Raw genomic sequence first — 24,695 nt, forward strand, 5'->3', positions numbered from 1 at the left:
TTATTAGTTGGGGAGTTGCAGAAACTCGATGATTTCTCACCCGATGCTTTTGTAACTTTGTCATACGCCATGACCTAGATTTTGTATCTTGTAGCAGGATCTTGGAAACACATATCAGATTGTAGTGGTCCGGAGGTGATATTTTCCCGCCAACCATTTTCAGCTTCTGGCTGCTTGTTGTTCCGTTCTAATGCACTATCTCTTAATTTGTTTCTTGCCTGCAGTTAGGAAATGAGTTTGGTCCCCCAAAATTGCTAGATTAAGTATTACTAATTGAGATCTGAATATATATTCATGCTTAGATGTTGGTATTGATGTTTCAACTTGTTCCTAGTCATCACTAAGTTAATGCTATCACTGTCCTCCTCCTTTTCTTAATAAAGTTACCAAATGAGCTTCTGCCAATTAAATCATGTTAAGTGCTGCAAGTTCATCGAGTATGAAATATATATTGCAGTCTGGTGAGAAATTTGAATGCTCTGGATACACTAAACTGGAGGGATGGTCAATGTAACAGTTTGTGTGAGGTTTAGACCCTTGAGTCTTAGTGAGAAAAGACTTCATGGCGACAGTATCTGCATTCAGGCTTTGAACACTCAGTCTTTTACATTCAAGGTTCTATTGCCCTCCCTGAATATTCATTTTGCCTAATTGCATGTAGCTTGTGGTAATTCTCTACTTACTTTCCTGCAGGATGAGAAGGAAGAAGATATTACATTTTGCTTTGACAGAGTCTTCTATCAAGATTCTGAGCAAGTAGATGTCTACGACTTTCTTGCTATGCCGATAATTGAAGGTTGTTGCTCTTACATGAGAGCAAACTTTCGTATGCTTGGTTTTTGTTTAGCTCTAGACAAGTCTTCTTATAATAAAAAAAATCTCCCTAGATTAGAAAAGCAAATTATTTCGAACTAGCATGGAATATACATAGTTTTGTCCTTATCTGAGAAGTATTTCAAATGTTTTCTTGAGCAGGGGCTGTGAATGCAATAAATGGAACCATTATCGCTTATGGACAGGTAAGATGTAACAGAGCCAAACATTCTTGTGCACAATGTTGACATTGCCACTCTAGCCTTCCTTACTATTTTGCTTTTGATGTGCATATGCTGCATTAGCAAGTAGAAGCTTCTATTTTGATGTCACATTTTAAGCTTTGCAACCATTAGTTTGTATACTTTAACTAGGTACTTTTTGGATAATCACTTGTTTTGGAGCTACTCTCAGCAGTAACAATATGTACTTCAAGAACTTGTGGTGATAAGAAAACATCTGTGGAAATAGAAGGCCTGAAGAACAGGAACAAGTGCTTAAAATGATGACAACACAAGTCCATAACCATCCGGTTGATGCGTAATTTAACCTTGACAGTGAAGAGATGTAGAAAGCTACTGTGTCTCCTACCACTTTTAACTTGATGATTCTACAGTACCATGCTTCTGGTGAATCTTTCCTAGTTATTTTTTTATCATTGTTTTGCTTTAGGAAAAAAATATTGACTTGAGGTTTTATCCTTGATATGGTCTTCTCTCATGCTAATTCTGTTGTAACATCCTTAGTTCAAATGATATCACAATGATTCCAAGTTTAGATCTCATGAGCCCTAATAAATCCAGTAAAAGTGATGAGGAAATAATTGCTCTAAAAGTGTTCTATCATGTAAAGGAGGATATGAAAGGATCCTGAGTGGTTGGACAATGAGAAATTATAGTTGAAAATAACTTAACTACCAGTGTCCCTAATGCTTCTTATAAAGAATAACTTGGGCCAGGATCAGCTTAAGCAGAGCAGGGAATTCAGGTAGCTAAATATAAATAGTATGCCATTACCATTCTTTACATGTTGAGAAAAACATCGTCAGTTCAAATCTCCAAGTGTGATGGTAATCAGTTAATCATAAAAGATTTGTGCTCAAATAAAGCCTAATTTTGCTTGATGATCACCTTAGGAAATGATTTGTATAGACTGTCTATATACCAAGGTTTAAAAACCCGGTTTGATACTGGTACTGGTTAGTGATCACATCATGATAGAGGAAGGGAGGAGGAGGAGAGGAGGAAGATGAGGAGGAGATAGTGAACATACCAAAGGAGATAGCAGCGCTAATGTGAGGAGGAGGTGGCAGTGATGCAAGGAGGTTGCTGAGACATTGAAAAAGGAGGCTGAGGAGATAGGAGAAGAGAAGCTACAGCTTTTAAGGATGGTTGACGACTGTTGAAAGCCATTAATATTATTTACATCCCTTCTTGAGCAGGTTTTTTTCAAAAAAACTAAAATTTTAGATAGAACTCCGATTACTGGAATGGGATGCTAGGTTTACAATCCCGTATAACTCCAAATCAGTTATCTAACCAAGCAGTGCACTTGGTAATCTTGCCAGATGATACGCCCAATGTGGATTTTGATTAGGCAATCGGTGTGTCTGTACCAGTCATGCATTAGACCGGTGCATTTGGTATTGAAAACCTTGCTTTATACAACATTATTACAAGTTATAAGTTAGTTAGGAAAATAAAAGGCAAGGATAATTTGTGGCATTGACAACTCATTCTGTGCCACAATTATGTTTAAAATACATGATTAATGCACTTAAAGGAGCATATATTTATTGTACTCAATTATATACCTATCGATAATCACGTTTTCTTTTTTTTGACAAAGGATAAGTGGCGAAGGCAGGATTCGAGCCTAGGACCTTGCGATATACTGTTAAAGTCTTTACTAGCTAGGCTTGCTGACACCTTCTATAGATCATCATTTATGATTTCATGCATTTAAAGTTCACTCAGTTTGACTGAATTGATTTACCACCTTGCAGCTCTGATGCATCAAATGATAGATAAACTAAGACTGTTCGAAAGTCACATAATAGGACATCCAACTTTCAACTTCTTAGTCTTTATTATGCATATAAACCTTGGTTAGACTGCAAAACTAACTGCAGGTCATATTTAAGCTGACTAACTGAATATCTTTAGTTTTGTTTCTTTTAATAGTACTGAAAACTAATTCATTGAACTGTAATAAACAAAGATGTTACTAAGTATTCAATTTGTTGAATGTGATTGAGCAGACCGGAGCTGGGAAAACATACAGCATGGAAGTTAAGTAAAAAAAAAAAACTTTTTGCTCTTTTGTTGTAAGAGAGATGAAATAGAAGTAATGCAATTGTCAATCAATTAGTTGCTGATAATCTGAATAAACTTCTATTTAAAAGGGCCTTGGTGTCTTAGATGGAGATCGAAACAAGAAAGGATTGCTTCCACGCATTGTTGATGGGATTTTTGAATTCCTGCAATCTTTGGTGGAAATGACTAAGTGGACAGTCAAGTTGTCAATGGTGTGAAAACAATTTGTTAAAATTTTTTATCTTATATCTAGCATTGTGTATCAATTCTGTTTAATCATTATACTCTCTTTACTTGTTCAGGTTGAGATTTATATGGACAAAATAAGGTTGGTAGCATCTGATGAATTAATTGATTACTTTCCTAATTTATCAGTTAATATGTCTAGAACCTATTTATAGAGAATAAGTAACTTTAGACTGTAGTATTAGCATGGTCTGTGTGGACTGAATCAGAAGGCATGCTGCTATTTGCTAGGGATCTTTTTGATTTATCAAAGGATAACATACAAATTAAGGAGAATAAGTGCCAAGGCATATTTCTTTTGGGAGCAACTGAGGTGAGCTACACCCGTTGAACATGTTTCTATAGGAAAGTCACATTTTTATAGTCACCTTTGTTCTCTGGTATGTGCTTTTAGATCCCAATCACAAACTCTACAGAAGCCTTGCAGTGCCTTTGTGTAAGACCACCTTTTGAAATAACGGAAAAATATATTAATTTTCACTAGCTGATATTTGAAAATAAAATGCAGCATGGAATTGCCAATAGAGCTGTTGGTGAGACACGTATCCTCTCTGTTACATGCTTTAGCTTTTTAATCTTTGAAGCATCTTCAGGATTCTTTTATGTTATTTACATGTTGAACTGCTATGACAATTTTAGCTGTCATTTTTGGATCTTTAAACATACACAGAAATGAATTTGGCCAGTAGCAGGAGCCATTGTGTCTACATATTTTCAGTTCAGCAGGAATCTAGAACAAATGGAAGGTGATTTATGCTTGTTTGGTTTTACCTTTCATGGATGCACCTTTATTAGAACTAGCTTTTATATACATGGTTTTCAGGATAGGTTGATGCTTAAGATTTCAAAACCAAGGTTTAATGTTTTGATTCTCTACACTCAAAAAAATTATTTGATTGTATGTTTAACAACTAGTTTTCCATTGGGACCATGGAAACAAGTTATGTTGCCTGGCTAGGAAATACAAGTTTCCTCGAGTTACTTGTTCTGAGTTGTAAAACTATTGTAAACAAGCACTTTTATTGATATAGTTCTTCAATGGTTTTACAATATAAATATAAAACTTGCCCATGCAACTCTTTTGTCAAATTCCTTATCTGATATTCTTTTATCTGGATACCATTGTAAATGAGTCCTATTTCTGTGTCTCTTAAGGATATCTATGGGCTTGTTTCTTATCGAAAACTATTGAGTCAATGAGTTTAAGAGTACTTATAAGCTGCTTTTTCATGCTCTTCTGAAAGTGAATTTTGGTGCCAAAGCAAAATTTGGACCGTATGGTTCGAGAGGTTAATTGAGACAAGGAAATTGCATTTGCTCATAGAAGCAGTTTAGTTTCTATGATAACACCCTAGAAGTTAAAACTACATGTGCCTCATATGGAAATTTTCCCTAATGGGGTATTTTGCAATGCAAGGAGAATAGGGATCCCGAGGTTGAAGAAGAGAGAAGAAAGAAAGAGATTTAATTAATCTTAGAATTTTTGTAATAATGAGTTCCTCAGATAATGTTTTATATATTTGTTCCAGTATCAGTTTCAATAACCTATATGACAAACCTTTTGACCTTGTTGATGACTGATATTAATGACTATATCAAGATAAGTGCAGGACCAAATAACAAACTTGTTTTGCGAAAGAATGAACAACTTAAATAGAAATCAAGCGACGATATACTCTAAGGATACAATCTTCAAATGGAACAATCAATCATCCTTGAAGAGCCTACCATTCGTGAATGTGCTTAGAAGCATCATGGTTGACTTAGCTGAGTAATAAGCCTTGAATGAGCTCAACAGTTAACATGTGCATGATACCTTAAAATTGCAATTTAAATGATGCATGTAACATGACTCAATATAACTTCTGTCTAAGATCAAATAAGGTTGAAACATGCCTATGGAAGTGATTCTATTGGCTGGTGATTGATCAGCTTGAGGAAGACTGCTTCAGATAAATTGACTTCATTGGATCTAAAGGTTTTTGAGATAGGACACAACCCATCGTGGGATAAATTTTCATGGATCTGGCTCAGCCAATCTGCAGAAAAATCAACCGTAGGATGCTATTGGTTTCAAGTTTACCATCTGGACCCAATGGGTCAAAGTGATTCATACAGAATTTGATTGTAAGTTTTGTTGTTCTTATTGTTAGAATAGGAAGGGGTAGAGAAAACCTGACAGCTAAGAAATTTTTGATCCGGGATAAAAATACCAATCTCACTGCATCCTGGAACACATAGTTTAACTGTGATGGCATTTCTTTTCTGCTTTTTAATAAATTAAGAATAACCAGATGTACCACAATATGCGATTGTACTAGCAGGTTGAAAACTGGAAAAATTGTTCTTGTGGACTTAGCCGGTTCCGAGAAAGCTGATAGAACTGGTGCTGGTGGAATAGTCCTTGAAGAGGCCAAGAGCATAAACAAGTCCCTCTCAGCATTAGGGAATGTGATTAATGCTCTGACAGCTGGTAAACAAAACTTCTTTCAGCAAGCATGCAACATCATTATAAAATGTGCGACATATCTAATGCTCTTGCGGTGATCAGCTATAATTATTTTCTTTTTTGCAGGAAAAGTGAACCACATTCCTTACAGGGATTCCAAACTTACCCGGATTCTGCAAGATGCACTAGTTAGTTGCCCTATGGTTTAAATTAGGACATCAGGTGCTATTATCATACCTCTTTATGTTGTAGGGTGGAAACTCCAGAACTGCTTTGCTTTGCTGCTGCTCGCCTAGCCCGTCAAATGTTTCAGAAAGCCTCTCCACACTTCGGTTTGGAGCTAGGCATGTTCGGGAATTATTAATAACCACTTGTCAACTATAATCCACTATAAGTATCAGTTCTTACTGCAGGGCAAAGCTTCTAAAATCTTCACCAAGAGCCAACATGAGTGATGCAAAGGACAACATGGAACAGATTATTGATTGTGAATCTCTAGACTACAAAAGTGAAAGACTATTGGAAAAGGTTCTTTGTGAGAAAAGTACTATCAGCCTTACATACTGTCTGCAGGAATCTGTTCTGTTCATGTTATGTATAATTTTGTACAGCTAAGGCAGAATCTCAATGAGGAAGATGTTGACATGTTGGATGAGTTGCTTACACTGGAGGGAATCTTCTTTGATCCTCAATCGACTGAAGAAATTGAATCAGCAATTGAAGATGTAACCATCAGAACAATTTCAGCATTGCATCAAGCAGTTGAAGATCTTAAGGACAGAAATGACATGGTAATCGTGTTCAAAATTTTCTGGTTAATTGTTGCTATAACTCTCGTATTAATGTACTCTTACTGTCTTCAGCTGATGATGGAGAATCATACTCTGAAAGCTGACCTCACAGCTGCTCGGCTAGCTCTAAACAATGCCAACACTGTCCCAAATGCATCTTTGTTTGGCAAAGCCAGAGAACTTTTGATCTCATATCTACCTTCATTTAACTTCCCTCTGAGAAGGTAAAAACATCTCCAACCTGCAATATATGATGAAGAATTTTACTACATTAACCACTCTAGACTACTGTAGAAGCAAAAACAGAATTTACTCTCGCAAATATTGTTGAATGCTTGATAATCTTGCTATGAAAACAACTGCTTATTTGGGCATTCATGCCCTTGAGTATCTTATATTTGGGCATTCTTTTTTTTTGGAAAATGCTTCCCTAGATAGCAAATATATGATCTGAAATGTGGAATGTCATTTAAGTCCACATGATGTCGATAGGATGGAATTGAATCCCTCTTAAGTTTGCTAAAGCTTTAAATATTTTATTTTATTTACTATAAGAACGATGGTTAGGAAGAAAAGTTTGTTATATAACATGTGTTATGAGAAGGTAAGAATAAAAGTAAAAAATAAATATAAATAATTTATCATATTTAGATATTACAATATTGTACATATTAGTATAATGATATATAATAAGATTATGATTATTAACATATTCGTGAGTAGCACAATTTTGTTTTAATTATATGCAATGTGTTTCTTAGTTCTTGATGTAAAATTTATCTATGTAATTGTAATCCTAAAATGCTTTCAGACTCATTTATCTCGTTCTATAATGTGTTCTTTAAACTATTCATCACGCCCCTTATTCAATCCTCTTCTGTCAGTTACAAATTGAACTCAAATCAATCTAGTCGGTCAATCCTTTTTGTCATCTTTCGCGGGTTGACATTTTTTGTTTGTTTATTTCGAAGGTACAGTTGATCAACACCGTAAGATTCTGAGATCGCATCTCGTCCTCGCCACTTCTTATACGTTAAAAAAAATTATCTGATTTATGGTTTTTCTTTGTCATTTTTCTTGGGCTCCAACTCGCAACGGACTCGGATCTTGTAATTGTTGAGGCGGACCCGGGGGAAACAATTTTTACGAACCGGTCCGACCCGGCGCCGAGAGGATTAAAGTGGCTTTCCACCGACGTCACTTTGTGCTTGCCAAAAAGCGAAGGTGAGGGGACGGAGGGAACGAAAAGCGAGCAATGGGGAAGGAGGAGCTTACAGAGGAGCAGGTGGCGTCGATGCGAGAGGCATTCACCCTGTTCGACGCGGACGGGGACGGCCGGATCGCTGCGTCCGAATTGGGGATCCTGATGCGTTCCCTGGGCGGCAACCCCACGCAGGCCCAGCTGAAGGAGATCGCCGTCTCGGAGAGCCTCACCGCCCCCTTCGATTTCCCCCGCTTCCTAGACCTCATGCGCAAGTACCTCCGTCCGGAGCCCTTCGACCGCCAGCTCCGTGACGCCTTCCGCGTCCTCGACAAGGACGCCACCGGCACCGTCGCCGTTGCCGATCTCCGCCACGTCCTCACCAGCATTGGCGAGAAGCTTGAGCCCGACGAGTTCGATGAGTGGATCCGCGAGGTGGAGGTCGCCCCTGACGGCACCATCCATTACGAGGACTTCATCCTTCGCATGGTCGCCAAGTGATCCACCGATCCCATCCCATCCAATGACTTCTGGCCCAGGTATGGTCGTGGATCTGTGCTTGTGTTCCATTTCTTTGAGATCTTGGCTTGTTTGCATATTCTTTTTGGAGGTCCTAACAAAATCTTCGATTATGTTTGGTCTGACATATGGTTAGGATTTGGTCGTATTATCATCATGACTATTAAATGCGAGATGCATATGCAATACATAGGTTGATAAATTATTCTTATAGTTTTCTTTGATGGCATCTGTCTATTTTACAGAATAACATAAACATTTATTTCTACAGATCGTGCCATGATTTACATTTTTCATAATGCTTGATAATATACCTTGTTGAGACAATATATTTCTGTCATCTGAATATAATTTTGAATTTTCCTAAACCTATGCTAAATTGTTATATGTTACATATGGATGATTGAGTTATTTTGCACTTATGACAAAGTAGACTAATGTAACAAAACATAAGAACTATCAGGAAAACAACCTTTTATTCTATGTGAGTGGTGATAAAAGAAATTTCTAAGTGTTTGAAATGTTACTATACAGATAATTGGTGCTTGAGTTTTACTATCTAATGCAAATAATTGGTCATGTAGAGTTCCTACTAACACTCATGGAGAATCTGTGAGTAATTTGAGTTTCGACTGAGGATGTATGATTGTATATACTGTCATGGAATGCATTTCCTATTTCACATTTGTGATTTTTTTTTTTTTTTGCATATTATTGTCCCTTGTGGCCAAATGCAGACTCATGCAAAAATTTTCAGATACTAATTGATGCAAAATTTCCATGGTAAACTTACAAACATCTAGCCTAATTTTAACCCTCATATATGCCAGGATGGTGATCATATCTAATAGAAGTATGATGACAAGTTCAGTGTGGAGATACAAGTAGGAAGGAGAAAATGAGAATGAAAGAGAAAACAAAAATGACAGGGCCTGCTGATCACAAATGCTCGTAAATGGCCAACCGACACTCTCCTCAAAAAACACAAAGCCAGCCTTTGTTACTGTTTTATCTAGGAGTTAAGACCTGCTAGGACTCCTAATACTAAACCATGTAAAACTGCTACTCTCTCTGTTCAACTCATTTTAATTAATAATAAGCATCTAGCAGTAAAAAAAAATAATTCAGTTATATTTCTACAAAAGTACCTAAAAATTAGAAAAACTAAAAAACTAGGAGTAATATTTAGAGTAATTTTCTGATGATAGAAGAAAAAAAAAATCAAGAGATCGAGTCCTCCGATACAGAAACAAGAATAAAAAGAGCATGGAATAAGTTGAACATGGTCTTCTATTCTCACTTACTATTTGGTCAATGATTGGATGGTGGAAGTTCCAGGAAGTAAACTCAAACAGATGTAAGTGGCCACTATGTTCCTCTTCATTTAAAGAGGAAGATGCATATCCTAGTAACCCAAGGAAGTCCACTCAATTATGATATACCTAAACTAATATTGGAAATGCAATTTTGGCATATTCATATGAACTATGAAGCCTCGGAATTTGCTTCAATCAACATATCCATTATGAATGTGCAACTCCAAGATTTAGCTATGAAAACTAAATGGGCAAATTTCAACTTATTCCAATGCTTGTATCTTTGATTTCTGATGCACCAAGGTTTTCTTGAAAAATCGTGGGATTTTTTTTATTGATGAGAGTAGAGGAAAGATGGTAAATTAAAGTTTTATGAATCAAGGAGATCAAAGTAAGGAAGAATTCTCTTTCTTCTCTTGTGTGGCTGAGAGGAAGGAGATTTAACTAAATCAAATCCTTTACTATATGATAAATATAATTACTGTTACTACCATGCCTTAATGTTGGCGACCAATCATATTCACAAATTATTAAAAGGTGTCATGAGAGTGAACTTTCCTTTATTAAAAATCCTGTCACCTTCATCTTAGAACTCGAAATATGACTCGTGATAGCTAAACAATTTGCCAAAACATATTCTAATAGATTTTCTGATTGTTTTCTAGCATATCATAGATTGTCATATTGGTCAATCTCGACTTGTATCACGTGATCTAGATTTGACTTAACCGACGCCAACCCCAATTTTGCTGATTTGTGGCCTTAACTTTAGAAGTGGTTAATAATGGTCGAAATAAAATATACACAGAGTTGGCCAGTTTTGGCCAATTTCAGTTGATTTGTAAAACTTGAATGCATTAAAATCTGTCAAATACAACATGCTCATATTTTTATGGTATATGTGAGCTAGTTTTCTTCCGTTTTACTTTGTGAAGAATATGTTATTTTCTTCCCATTTCAAATCAGGAATGAACTGATTTAATTCCATTATATTGACTTCATGCATGCCTTTTTGCCCTATGGACATACAAAATTCAATATTTTCATGTTGACTTTCTTGGACTTGTGGTGTGCTTATCCTTTTTTTTATTAATCATAATAAAATTTAAAATTTCAACTTAATGTCATCTAGTTATGATCTGACTAGATTCCTTTGGTTCAAATTGGACATTTACTATGTATCTTCTTAGAATTAATTCCACATTGAATTCATAGTTTTTTGAAAAGATGTATTATGAAAGTAAAAAAGATAAATAATCGTCTAGTATAAGATAACTTTATTTTCTAAAAATTGTACTGTTTTTTTTGTTTTAATAATTTCATATGATTTTTCATTTTTTAATATGTTTCAATTATTTTCATGGACGATTAAGGTCTTGTTGATCTAGTATAGTCCATACTGCTGATATGATCGTGATTGGGAGTTATGGATGAAACCCTTTTGTTTCAAATGAAGTTTTGTGATGGTGGCACAATTTTCATACATTGTGACACTAACTTTCAACAGCACCTGCAATGTTGTGAGTTTGGTTATGCATAGATCAATTCATTGTGTTCCTATCGTTTGTTTAGTCGTTCAGTATAACTCTTACAGAACATTCTTGCAAATATTTTGTTCTCCACTTCAACTTCCTCATTGCTAGGCAGAGATCTGAAGAAATTTCGTTTCCTCTTCTGTATGAATAATGTTTCTTTTACTTTTGGGAGACTATCTCTTGGTTTTAATAGAAGTAGTTCGTAGGCCTACATATAGACCACAATATTTTAATCATCGGTACTATCTTTTTTGTCTAACCTGTTTATGTAGAAATACCTGATTTAGTACACATCCACACTGATAAAATTTAAAGTATATGTATGAACTGAAGTATGACGTTCTGTATTGAATTTTTTATCCGTCCTGTAGTTGCTAATCTCTCAACATCACTAACATACCTACTTCTCATCACTTCGATTACTACTGCAGAGTTTCTTTTCCAACCAAAAGAATTGGCTGAAGAGCTGAGCATGAATGAATGAGTTGGTTGTAAGTTGTGGCTTTTCTCCAACATTATGTCAAACATGGTTGTTCTAGCAATACTTTAATTAACATTTTAGTTTCTTAGGTGGTTGACTCTTCAAGTGAATGTCTTGAAGCCGATTGTGTTTTACTGACTCGTGTTGTTTCTAATGTATCTGTAGCTTTTTGCATGTGGTGACAACTAAATAGTTATGCATCAGAGTTGGGAACCTTACATTTGCATGATCACTCTGTAATCGTGTGCATTTGAGCAGTTTTATCATGTTTATACACCCAGAACAATATGTCAATGATTTTTTGATATGCTAGACTAAAAGGTAAGATAAGGTAAGATTCACACCATATGAATATTAATCAACGAATTTTCTCCAAAGCTTATTTCATTTTTTCTAAGCTCTTAAGCATGTGTTGAAAAGTTGTGCTTATTTATGCAGTCTTCATCCTAGCAATACTAAATGATATTTTCCGCTGGTTCTTAGAGTTGCAAACAACCATCTTTTTTATCTTCTATATATGACTTTACAATCAAACTGCTCGCTTGCGACTAAAAAGATATCTTTTGCCAGATGTGACTACTTTTGGCGTCACCTTTGCGAAGGTTGTCACCACCAACATATATTAGCTGTAATATTTATTGGGCTAATTATATATTATTTTTTATAATATGATCTTCTTAATATCTCGGTTTTTTAACTTAAAAAATTTATATTAATATTTTTATAATTATTAAAATAAAATATTTAATTTTATTTATCATAATATCATCAATTTTACTAACGGAAGATACCACGTGACGACACATATATGAATGATAAGTACAAAAAGATAATTTCAAACAATGGTACTAGATGATAAAACTGTGGATGGCTGTTGTGATGGTGGTCGATAAGAATGATGTGATGGTCGATTTTGTCGATGTCGATTTGAACATCAACGATAAGTAAGAGGCAAAACGGTGAGGCATTTGCGTCGATGTTGCACCGCCCTACCTCCTCTTCGTTCTCGTCGATCATTGCATTGTTCGGTGCGATGTCACTCTGCCTCCTCAGTGTTGGCACCGCATCACTCTGCTTCCTCATTATTCTCATCAACCATCGCATCGTTTGATACAGCATCACAGTGCCTCCTTTGTGTCACTACTCTTATCTCCTTTTCGCTCTTGTTGATCACAACATCGTCGAAAGAGGAAGAGGAGGTAGAGCAGTGTGATACCGATGCAAATGCCTCACCTCCCTCCTCTAACGTTGCATTGCTCTACCTTTTCTTTGTTCTTACCAACCATCGCATCGTCGAAAGAGAAAGTAGGTAAAATAGTACGATGCTAATGCAGATGCTTAACCTCCCTCCTCTTCCTCCTTCGGTGTCAATGTAAATGTCTCACTACTCTGCCTCCTCTTTTTGTCGTTAATGTTTGGATCAACATCGATAAGACCAACCACCATATTGTTCTCACCCACCACCACCACAATAACCATCCACGGCATCATTAAAATTATCTTTTTATCCATCATTTTTGTATCATTCATGCATGTGTTTATCATATGTTATATCTTCCATCGATAAAATCAATGATATCAAGATAAATGAGATTAAATATAAAGATTAAAATTTTAATATAACTATAAAAATTTTAATATAAATTTTTTAAGCGACAAGAAAATCTTATCGCTTGCATTGCTATTTTTCTTTTTCCGATACTTACGATAAACCATAACCCCAATTGATCCTCATTTCTTTCTTGCATATTGGATATCATCACTCTATTGATGATTCCCAATATGAGACGAAATAACGTTTACAAAATTGAATTAAATCCAATGAGATAAAGAGTCCAGCACAAAATAACAGCACTTAAAGAGTAGATTATACAACGGGCTAGAAGCGACGTGGGAACGGCTGTTGACAAGGATAGCACACAACACACTCTAATGGGGTTAAGGTTACACATTAATAAGTAAAACTAAAATGTAGATTACTTCGTACTACTGCATCATTTATTGGCAATATGACTATGTTCTAAATAAAGACTACCCAATCGTAATCACTAAAAAATGTCAAACTATACAGATGAAACTACCAAAACTAGTAGAGGGAAAGATGGGTTGATCCCATGTTCAAGCAATAAAAATATGCTTATCAATATGTTGTAACCATCACATCACATTCTAATGGACACTACTTGTGAACAACTGCAATAAGGTTATCATAGAAAATCGTACTATATATTTGTGCCGAGATTACATGAGTCCAAAAACAAGAAATGAGAGCAAGAAAAGTTCCAGGCAAGTCTGATGAACTTACCTGTAACGAGTAGGGGATAATCTCGACTGCAATGGCTTTGGGAAATACTCGTCAACCATTTTCTGTTGATCTTTGAAAGAGATTCAAGCACCTATAGCCTGACTGACTCATTAGGAAGCACAATCAGGCCTCTTCTTTGCCCTTCTGCAGTCTCTCTAGCTCCAATTCAGCTTCCTCGAGCTGTAACCTCAGTGTAGATATTCTCTGTTGCACTTCCTCCACAGTGCCCCTGGTGAGGGAAGGCTTATATGGTGTAACAAAGTGATGAGAGAGCTTTTTAAGAGCTTCAACCCCACAGACCTACAAAACCCACATCATAGATGTCTCGTACTTAGATGTCAACTTTGAAATAATCAAGCAGAAATTTCTACCTCTTCCGGAAGTAATGGCAATTTGGTGATATGGAAGTCATCGTACAACAGGTAGAACTGGTCAATGTATTTTTGTTGCATCTTTATTCGTGCTTTCAGTAATTTGGATTCAACAGCTACAAGAATGAAAATGAGTGATCTGAACTAGAATAAGATATAGAATATGCTTGTGGAAATTAGCACGCGTCAACTTCAAAAGATGCAACTTGCAGTTTAGTCTAGATACGCACCTTCCTCATCAAAAATTACTTGATTAATAATAATATTATGGGCATCGATCTCAAACTTTGTTAGTTCTTGCACCAACCTCTCTGTTTCATAGAGAGAGAGAAACTCTGGAATGCAAACGCACACAAATGTTGTCAAATCCTGTCACAAAAGTTTACAATGTCAAGGAGGCAATAATCAGTAGATTTTCACACATGGTGCATTAAAACCAGTAAAATATATGATCACACCACTGAAACAAGTTTTATGAGTACACTAGTCACTTCAATTGGCATAAAGTGCATTAAAACCAACAAAATAGATGATCACACCACTGAAACAAGTAAGTTTTATGAGTACTCTTGTCACAGTTATATTAGATTATAAGCAACCAAATCATGAACCTAAACAGTATATCAGTACATCATCTGTATAATATTACCAATTATATACTTCAGCTAAAGAACTCCTATAAATTGGCGTCGTCTAAAATGAACAACTCCTGCTGGCCCTTTTTTTTTTCTTTCAAAATATTAGACTGAAGATTAATAGACATGACAGAGGCTTCTACTTTGACTAAAAGCAAACAAAACAAAAGGGAGGTGCAGTGCCACCAATATGAGGTCTACAGACAGCGTACATGCAGCCTTACCCCTATGAGCAGATGTTTTCATGACTCAAAATCTGATCAGCTAGATTGCAAAGGAGCAGACATACTGTGACACCAAGGCTCACCATCTAACTAAAAAACAAACAACCATCTATAATTTATGGGTGATAAAAATAACACGAGAAGGCCTCCAATTAAAGAAAAAAGTCCACAGATACATCAATAATTCCAGAGACAGAAGGATGTTTATTGTCAATTGTATTTCTGAAGGAATCCTACAATTCCACATAATCAGCACTGCACCCACATGATGAGCTCCCCATTGAACATATATGGTGCGTAACCACCTAATGTAAACACACACAATAATATCAAGATTCAATGTGTATGATAATTAGAGAACAACATATGGATCAAGAACATTATGATGTGTTCAAACAACATGTATAGTATGTACAATAATACACTCATGTACACCAATCTACCAAGGATGAAAATATAAGGTTCCCTTTTAAATTGACAATGATCAGATCATAGATGCATAGACTCATGCTTATCTTATTCATTATAAATGAACTGAAGATACCCCAGGAACTATGTTAAACAAATTTTTCTATAGAACACAAAACATCAATTGCTACTGGCCAGTTAATTTACTAAAAAAGATTATTAAACTTAAGAATCAATTTAAGAAACTTTCTTGATGCTACACAACAGACAAGTAGGATATCTGGATGGTACGTGATCTTACTGGATCCTTAAATTGTTTGTTTACTTGCTCAATCACATCCTTCATACCCTCCAACTTTCCCAGCATTGCATCCTCATTGAACTCATCACCAAGACCAAAAAGACGAGTAGCCTGTCATCAGTGTTTAATAACAGAGTAAGTTGGTGAGAAGTACGAAGAAAGAGTGTGGACATCAATACTAAGCAAGAAAGTTAGTGAGAAGAAAGAATACATTACCAAAGAATTACAAGCAAATATTCAAAGTTCAAAAATAGAAAACATTTATCATGATAGAAAAATATAGCCGTTTCTTGACATAGTAAGAAACATAAATGCAATCTGTCTGATAATGTCAACAACCCAGTTCTGGAAACCTATGAAATGAGTTTTAATTCCATTTACTGAAATTTTAATGTAAAGCCATGAGATTTTAATTCATTTACCCATTCATCAACTGATAAAAAATTGAATGATATAGCACAATTGCGATTGTTCATGAACTTCGTACAACATAAATGTTTATATGGAGACACTTTAAAGAATCTATATCAATGTATGTATCTTTAAATTTGAACTTCCTATATGAAGCTCTAGAGATTCTAGAAACTATTCTAATATCAATTTGATCTGAGACATTTTACTCCATATATTAAAACAAAATTTATAGTTGCACAAGATAATAATATGTAATGACTAATGAGTACTATATACGATACAATATTATATGAGTAAGTGGTTGGGTAGTGCCATCTATGCCAGTTTTGACATGTGTTACTTGTGGGTCATTCTGTACTGTATGATCTGCAAACTCCACACCAAATGCTTGGCCAACCTTAGGACTAGTGATCCAAGCCTCATGCATGTTAAATTGGGTTAGCATGAAGGTGGCCTGACCCTCATCTAAACCTTCAAGAAAACCCACATGCGGGAATGGTTTTAGACACTCACATGATTTTTTTGTATCCATAGATACTTTTCCTTAACAATCTTACCACATGTCATTCTCAGTCGCAACGTAGCTAACCAACAAAAAACTATATAAAAATACAATTGGTCATCAACTGAGTCATGACAAACTTTAGTAGGTTGTTGAATAATAATGAAAACAAGCTACACTTTGGCATTAGAGCAAGGTCAGACCTTTTATCATTTGGTATTACAGTGGGGTACTCTCTTTGCACTTTGAATTTCACATTGATTAGTAAAATACTTGCATGACCACCAATATGGACATCGATGATGCACTACCATTTTCTATGTCATCATACTATGAAGACTAAGACATTGAAATATAACCAGGGTCTGCCGTACCGAGCCATACCGCCCGGTACGGGCGGTACGTACCGGTCCGACAAGTTGTCGGTACGCGGACCGACTGTTACCGGTCCGAGAGTACTGTATCACTATAGCAGTGCTACAGTACTCAGTACACCCAGGTGTACCGCTCGATATACCGTACCGTACCGGTACCGAACCCAGGTCGAAATACTGGTACGGTACGGTATTGCGAACCTTGAATATAACGATACTTTTTTACATGATTGAGAATCTATCAACCTATCCAGTGAATCTACATAATGTCCCCTTGTCAACAATAATTTTACCATGTGTATCAAAAGACTCTACAAAGTACTTATTGATCGTTAAACCCACCTAGAATAAATTGTTAATATCAAAGATCATGCATCAAATATTACTCCAGCGATTATTTTTATATGGCTGAGAGATTGCCAATGAACTGATCATCATTAGAGACTACCCCACTATATTATTGACATTCTCAACCAAATTAAGGATCTCCCATAGCCACTATTGCCCGTCATAGGCCCAAGGAGGGACAAGTCAGGGTTATAAACCTACAGAACCAAGTTACATCTTGGCAGACACCAAATATTGCTGTAATGTGCTAAAAAATGACTTAAGTAGGTAAAAGACTATATTGCTGGTAGACACTTAATTAGATATACATGAAATTCAGAAGTAGGTAAAAGATTGGAGAGGTAGAAAAATGTCAATCATCGGGAAAAGTTAATATATGACCTAAGTAAAGCTAATAGAGCAAGATGTGTTGGCTCATCATATTCACATTTGACACTTTAAAAAACAAACAGGAAATGGAACCAAGCTACTCTTAGCAAAATTAGACCATCAATTAGCTATATATCCTTTACAACTTACAGAGCCATAGAGCCAATATTACACGAATAACTGAGCATAGTTCAAGTACCTGGCTAAAAATGCCACCAAATCTGTTTTTCAGAGCCATTACTTTCTCCAAACCCTTCTCTAAAGTTGATGGGAATTGCAACAATCGTAGAGTGTGACCAGTTGGAGCAGTATCGAACACTATAACTGAGTAATCCATTGTTTGAACTAATCTGTGGTATAAAGAAAAAGGTGGTTTTTAGTGCTTTGTTTCCTTGATACAGGAAGTAGCTTAAGATAACTAGGATTTCCGCACGGTCTGAGACTTGAGAGAATAACCATTATATTTAGGTGACTAGCATCAGAATTCAGAAATCATAAATAAATAGTAACAAAAGCTTCAAGCGTATTAAAATATTTCCAAATAAACATTATAGTAACATGATAAGCATCAGAAATCAGAAATAATAAGTACACAACTGCATCCACAATTTTCAAACATATCAAACAGATTATAACACAGGAAAAATGGGATCATTAGCTGAAAATTATCATGGGTCTAAAGTTTATTAAAGTGATAACCACATAAATATATGACATCAAGAAAAAGGGCACAGAGAAGCAAAGAGCTCAACAAAAAGGTAACTAATAGGCAAAGAGATCAGACATGCAATAAGGCATCACGCTTTTAAGAAAATAATATCCAGATTAGATCATCACAAAACAAGAAAGCAACAAAAAACACTCAGAAAAATCAGTTTTTTGAAAGCAAGAATACGAACTTGACAAATAACATATGAGATGCCACCCTATATGGCTATAGATGTGGGTTGTAATTGACTCACATGACTAGATGCAGTGCAAACAAGAGTAGGCAAGTCATGGGTGCAGAGAACAGATTAGAACATTTAAAAGGATGAATTTTTGGAAGTTCACATGAAAAAGATTTGAGTTAGAATTTCCCCAGAACCTTGGATCAAGAATGACTGATCGAATCAGTGAACTAGGATCAACTTATTAACTAATTTCAAATAATTAAAATAAACATGTGATTAGATCTTAGAAACCTTTGGGTTGCAATAAAAAATTGATTTATGTCATATCAACATTAACAGATCAAGAAAAAGTAAAAATTCCATGCAGTTTTATACATAGGAACACTCTGATGCTAACAGGTCAAAATAAAGTTAGTGGTGCTGGAAGGATTCAGGAAGGTTTGAGGGGATCTCCTAGTTATGTGTTAGCATGGCATAGAAGCACAGCAGCTTTCAGGAGTGCCTAATCACTATAAAGTAAGCATCAAACAGTGAAAAGAAGTCACCATATCAAAATGGAGTCTCTGAAAGCCCATGTAAGAATTAGGGGTGTGTTTCTCCTTTTTTTTTCTGATTATAGACAATAAAAAGAGTCAAAAAAAATTGTGTGAAGTCTCATCACTCTGTAGTTCACCCAAGAAAAGTCCAACAAATTTAGCAAGGCTTCTACCAATGTTCGCAGCACACCATGAAATATGAAAAATCTTCTCTGATTTTGTATATTCAAGTCCATATTACATGTGTCTTAGTGGCACATAATACAGGCATGTTCCTGCCAATTCTGTTTTAAGGGAATACCTAATCAATCTATTAGGACAAATTTTAACTCCATGCTGATCCTGTTGTTCTAATGGTAACTTACCTCAGTTATTTCAGCCAAAGGAGTTGTCTGCCATGATATTCTTAGTGTATGTCACGATATGGCCCAACCTAATACTCTATCTCGTCTGCATCAGCATAGCCAATGCCTATTTGGCCCTACATTAACATTCTTGATTCTGAAAAAGCCCAAATATCGGTTGTTTTCAACAAGGTCTGCCATACCGAAGTGTACCGCCCGTACCGGGCGGTACGTACCGGTCCGACAGGTTTCCGGTACGTGGACCGCCCGGTACCGCTACAGTGCTACAGTATGAAAAACAATATAAAATTATCGGTACATCAGGGTGTACCGCTCGGTACGCCCTGATGTACCGCCCGATACACCGGTACCGTACCATACCGAGCCCGGGTCGAAACTCCGGTACGGTACGGTATGGCGGATCTTGGTTTTCAACATGGTTCAACCTAGGATAGCTTGGTACAGTCCTTCAAAGTGCCAAGAGCCAAAACCAACATGATACAAGTCATGACTGGTTTGGTACCATGGTTAACTGGCCAAATAAGAATTACAACAGTTGAAATTCATCTCTTGTTATCCTCTTGAGTGGTATAGCATGCATGCCTTTCCCTGAGTTCATCTTGGTCTTCTCCAAATTGTCTTGAACTGAACTACATTGAAGCATATGGCTGAATTGGGATGGATATTAACTGAACTGGGCCCCCATAAGCTGGAATCTGCTGAAACAGTGTGCATTTAGAATGAAACGTGCTGTAATAGGCTGCCCCGCGTTGTTCTATCCCATATATGTCAACGATGGTAGAAATAACTGACTTAAGGACAGTTAGGCCCTGGGTGAGACACGTTGTAACAATTCTCCTGTCCTAAATCCACCTTGTCCCAAAAATGGAGCATTGAAATCGTTTTACAAGATCCTTGTAACAATCAACACTCCCAAATCACTTTCTCAGCTTCCTCATCTTTCTTTTCACTTCACATGTTGGAAGTCATCATGATGTGCATCTTTTACAGTGCATATCTAGAAAGTTTCTTGGCTTTTTCATTGCTAAATAATAGTTGTCACCCAATTTCCAACAAATCTATATCCAATTTCTCGTCCACCATCCAAGATGTAGATGACTCTTTCAATCTCCAAGGAGACCAGGCATTTGCTGCAAAAAAATCCTCCAGTTGCTTCACTTGATTATCACCAATCATTACGGACAAATAGTTGATCTAAAGCATAGTTCACAAGATTGGCATTGGCATGGTGACGATAGAGAAACGATACAATCAGGTTCAACAGATCAGTCAAATTAGATTGACAAAAAAAATTTAAATAAAACAATATCACATGTTAAAGATTCTTTTATCTTCATATATCTTAGGATACATAACTTCTCAAAATAAAAAATAGAACCAATATATAAAAGATGAGAACTGCATAAGAGAAATTATCGGAGTAATTCATTATAAATAACTAATATGAAGTGGTCCAAGGTTGGTTCACATCATAACAGTATGTTCTACTGAAATTACAGTATGAACTTTCTATTTGCACTTAATGTTATGACAAGAATTGATGTTACCATATAGGAGAGCAGGTTCTTATTCTGTAGAATACCCATCAAACTGAGAACAGTTATAAATCCAAATCCAAGAGTAATAACCTTATTGTGATTACTGTAAAGGCAATGAACTTTCTTGAAGAATATTCAACACAGCAAGTAGCCTGCAGTTTTGGATAAGACCCTTGCTTGAACCCATATAACAGAGAACAATATTTATTCTGGAAATCTTAGAGAACAATAAAAAATTAGCAACGTTTGACATTGATTCTAGACATAGGGTGACTCTAACCTGTCCTGAGGGTAAACTCCAACTGATAATTGTCTCAAATTGCCTATAGAACATTAATAGTCATTTACAAAGCAGCTCAAGCATCAACAAAGACTAGAACAAGTCAAAGTGTCCAAACTATTGGGTCTGGCTACATTTGATCTTTTCTCATCATCAAAGTCTGTAGAGGTGATATTTTCAGTTATATCAAGACTCAAGAGCATTAAAAAATCTCTTATAAAATATTTCTAATAAAGTTTTCTCAGGACCTCTCTTCAAACTACTAATCCTAATCAAGTCATCTCTTCTAATTATAGCATGTTTCATATGTCTCAATTGAACATGTCTATACCATTTTAGTATTCCCATATTTCATCCTCTATTGAGCTACACCTAATCGTTCATGGATAAAACAATTTCTAATTCTAACTTTTCTAGTAATCTTACATAGTCAGTTTCAACTAAAATGACTTTTTGTATATGATTTTTTTTAATTGACTAACATACCATAAATCATGGTTGACCATACACTTGTCATATTCTTTTAATTAAAGGGCACATGAGATTACATAAAACTATTGATACCTCTCTCAACTATAGTTATCCAGTTTTTTCACTCTATAAATGATGTATTTATCAATCCCCCCTACCTCTCAAATAATAAACCTAAAATAATTAAAACTTTTACTTATAGGATCATGTTGTTCATACATCTTAACTAAACCCACAATTGTTCTTTTAATATAACTAAAATTACATTTTATATACTTAGTGTTAATCTGAAAAAAATTTAAATTAATCAAATATTTAGAAGAAACTAAAGATTATAGTTTCAAAACCTTTTTGGTGAATGAACATGTGGTCTTATCAACCATCGTATAGAATTAATTGGTTCTAAAGTGAGAACAAAAAAACAGTTAAAAAAGATTAATACGTAAAATGCAGTTTTTCTCCTAGAAGTTATTCGAACATGTTAACAATGAATGAAGTCTCACGTTTCCTTATATCCCTATGCTGATGAAATAATTTGCTCTCGTATTATCAGAGCCAGACACAAAGCATGTTTAATGAAATGAGAATGATTTCCTTTACATGCTACATTACATGTATAAATTGTTCACTGGCATCATATTTGGTTGTTCACACTGCTCGCTAAGGCAACAAGTAAAGCTTCAAAATGTTGAACCAATAGCAGAAGTTAAACATAAAAGACTATTTGCATTGCATTTAACTAGTTTAACATATAATTCATTCACTTTTGAACACTGAGAATTTGTTATTAAATTGTGCCACAATGGGTAAACGTTTCAGTCATAAGCAACCAAGGGTCTGAAACAAAATCATAATAGAAAGCCTAAAATTGATCACTCTTTTTCATATTTATGCCTGATAAGCATTGCACTTGGACTCGGTAACCCTCCATGCTGGTAATATACGTAGTGAAGAATAAAAACCTATTGCTATCTGATGTAGCAATCAAAGCGAACACAAATATCAGTTAAATCATCAGCACGAGAACGCCCGGCCCAATATTTACACGATTGCACATATACAGTTGCTTTTTCTATATGCGCCCTGTAAAGAGAACACAAGTGGAACAAGAGAAAACTTACTTTAGCATTTCAGCAAAGCTCATGGCCTCATCAACTCCAGGGATCGCATTTGTCAGCTCCGATAGAAACCCCTCGAGCCCCTCGTCAGATAAATTGTCCTCCTCCATCTTCGGATCCACCTCCTGCAGCCGACAGACAAGAATGGTCAAGGAATCAACGATCGCCAGAACAGAAGAACAAGAAGGAACGTGGAATGAGAATGAAAACTGGATCGGATCGCATGGACGAGTCGACGGATAGCGGCGCCAGAGAAAGGGTTAGTAGGTAATACCATGGCGTAGAGGTTGGAGAAGCCGTGGACAAGGGTGGGGATCTTGGTGAAGCGCTGCTGGAAGGCGTCGCTGAGGTTGTGGGCGGGGTCGGTGGAGATGACGAGGACGGACTGGCGGACCTGCGCGAGGAGGATGGAGAGGATGGAGCTGCAGGTCGTCTTCCCCACGCCGCCCTTCCCGCCCACGAACACCCACTTCAACGTCTCCTGTTCCAAGATGTTCAGCACCGTCCCCTCCAGCACCTCCACCTCGGCCGCCATCGCCGCCACGGCCAACCCCTTCACTTTTTCTGCCCCACCCTCTGTGTGCCTACAGATTCGACGCTTCTCCCTGCCGTTTGATGTAGGTGTAACCGGAAGACGAAAAGCGAGGACTATCAAGGATGCGGGTTAAAGTAGATTGATGAGATTGGCTTTAGATTATTATCCGGAGGTCACTTATAGGGCTGCTGTTTTTAAAAATAATATTAAGCAAAAGAAAAATAAAAACTAATATCACATCGGTTGTAAGAGGTGGTTTACGTGGCATTCAGATTGGCAGTGACTATAAGGAACAAAAAAATAAAAATTATGAGACCCAATTCTATCTTTTTACTATTTATTATTTCCATGTAAGTTTTCTGTCCCCTACTTAATTGAAGATCTTGAGGGACTTTGTTTCTTTAATAACTTTGACAATAGAATTATTTAGTAAAACCCTTAATTGTTCTTTACCTTCTTTTTCTATTTTTTTTCTTTATTTTATATTTTGATAAGGGATCATTTGATCGATCGACCGTTGGTGTAGTCCGTAGACTCACAAGAAATTATCCGTTTTGGACGATGAGCGTACTTGTATGGTTTTGTCCTTTGAAAACATGTAAACTCTAAAAAATTCCTCTGAGGGTAAGGGAAACCTGACGAATTTATGAGCCATTGGTTCTCATACTCTTCAACCAATATGAAACTAAATGATCTTATTAATGCTCCCTCCCGTAGGGGAGCCAATGGCTCGTAACTAAGGTACATGACTCGAAAGCGAGTTTGCTCGATCGAGTTATAGGTCTCATACCCTTCTTCTAAAGCCAATCTGATAAGAAACTATTTGATCAACCAACTATTGATGCGACCAGTAGGCTCACAAAAAATCATATCTTGTGAGTCTACCCACACGGTTAAAGGAGGGCCCGAGACCTATATCTCGACCCTTTATCATATCTAAAATGTTTTTTTTTTTAGTTCTTATTGTCAGCACATAAAATTTCTGATGGGGTTCTCATTTCTTCGGTTTCTCCTCAAATAACGTATTTGTAATAGAAAGAGT

At 36.2% G+C, this 24,695-nt stretch overlaps 3 protein-coding genes across 3 annotated transcripts; 2 read left to right on the plus strand and 1 right to left on the minus strand.

The window, feature by feature from the left end:
- The first annotated feature begins 426 nt into the window (after positions 1–426).
- LOC135638039 (kinesin-like protein KIN-1) lies at positions 427–6,942 on the plus strand. Its single transcript, XM_065150970.1, has 16 exons — positions 427–615; positions 694–796; positions 976–1,019; positions 3,074–3,103; positions 3,218–3,340; positions 3,431–3,456; positions 3,606–3,687; positions 3,769–3,810; positions 3,883–3,916; positions 4,045–4,120; positions 5,699–5,847; positions 5,950–6,011; positions 6,076–6,167; positions 6,237–6,351; positions 6,435–6,614; positions 6,687–6,942. The coding sequence occupies exons 1-16, from the start codon at positions 502–504 to the stop codon at positions 6,840–6,842; spliced, it is 1,428 nt and encodes a 475-aa protein (XP_065007042.1). The 5' UTR covers positions 427–501; the 3' UTR covers positions 6,843–6,942.
- A 757-nt stretch (positions 6,943–7,699) lies between these two features.
- Positions 7,700–11,892, plus strand: LOC103978713 (probable calcium-binding protein CML7). Its single transcript, XM_009394609.3, has 2 exons — positions 7,700–8,354; positions 11,617–11,892. Exon 1 carries the CDS (start codon positions 7,870–7,872, stop codon positions 8,314–8,316), a length of 447 nt encoding a protein of 148 aa, XP_009392884.1. The 5' UTR covers positions 7,700–7,869; the 3' UTR covers positions 8,317–8,354; positions 11,617–11,892.
- A 1,891-nt stretch (positions 11,893–13,783) lies between these two features.
- LOC103978712 (ATPase GET3A) lies at positions 13,784–23,803 on the minus strand. The gene is made up of 7 exons (XM_009394608.3): positions 23,393–23,803; positions 23,122–23,243; positions 18,117–18,267; positions 15,911–16,021; positions 14,573–14,711; positions 14,343–14,458; positions 13,784–14,271 (listed from the first exon to the last, which is right to left on the minus strand). Exons 1-7 carry the CDS (start codon positions 23,651–23,653, stop codon positions 14,095–14,097), a joined length of 1,077 nt encoding a protein of 358 aa, XP_009392883.1. The 5' UTR covers positions 23,654–23,803; the 3' UTR covers positions 13,784–14,094.
- Between the last annotated feature and the right edge of the window lie 892 nt (positions 23,804–24,695).

This window comes from Musa acuminata, chromosome BXJ1-3 (assembly GCF_036884655.1).
Source record: "Musa acuminata AAA Group cultivar baxijiao chromosome BXJ1-3, Cavendish_Baxijiao_AAA, whole genome shotgun sequence".
In the NCBI taxonomy this organism is placed as follows: Eukaryota; Viridiplantae; Streptophyta; class Magnoliopsida; order Zingiberales; family Musaceae; genus Musa; species Musa acuminata.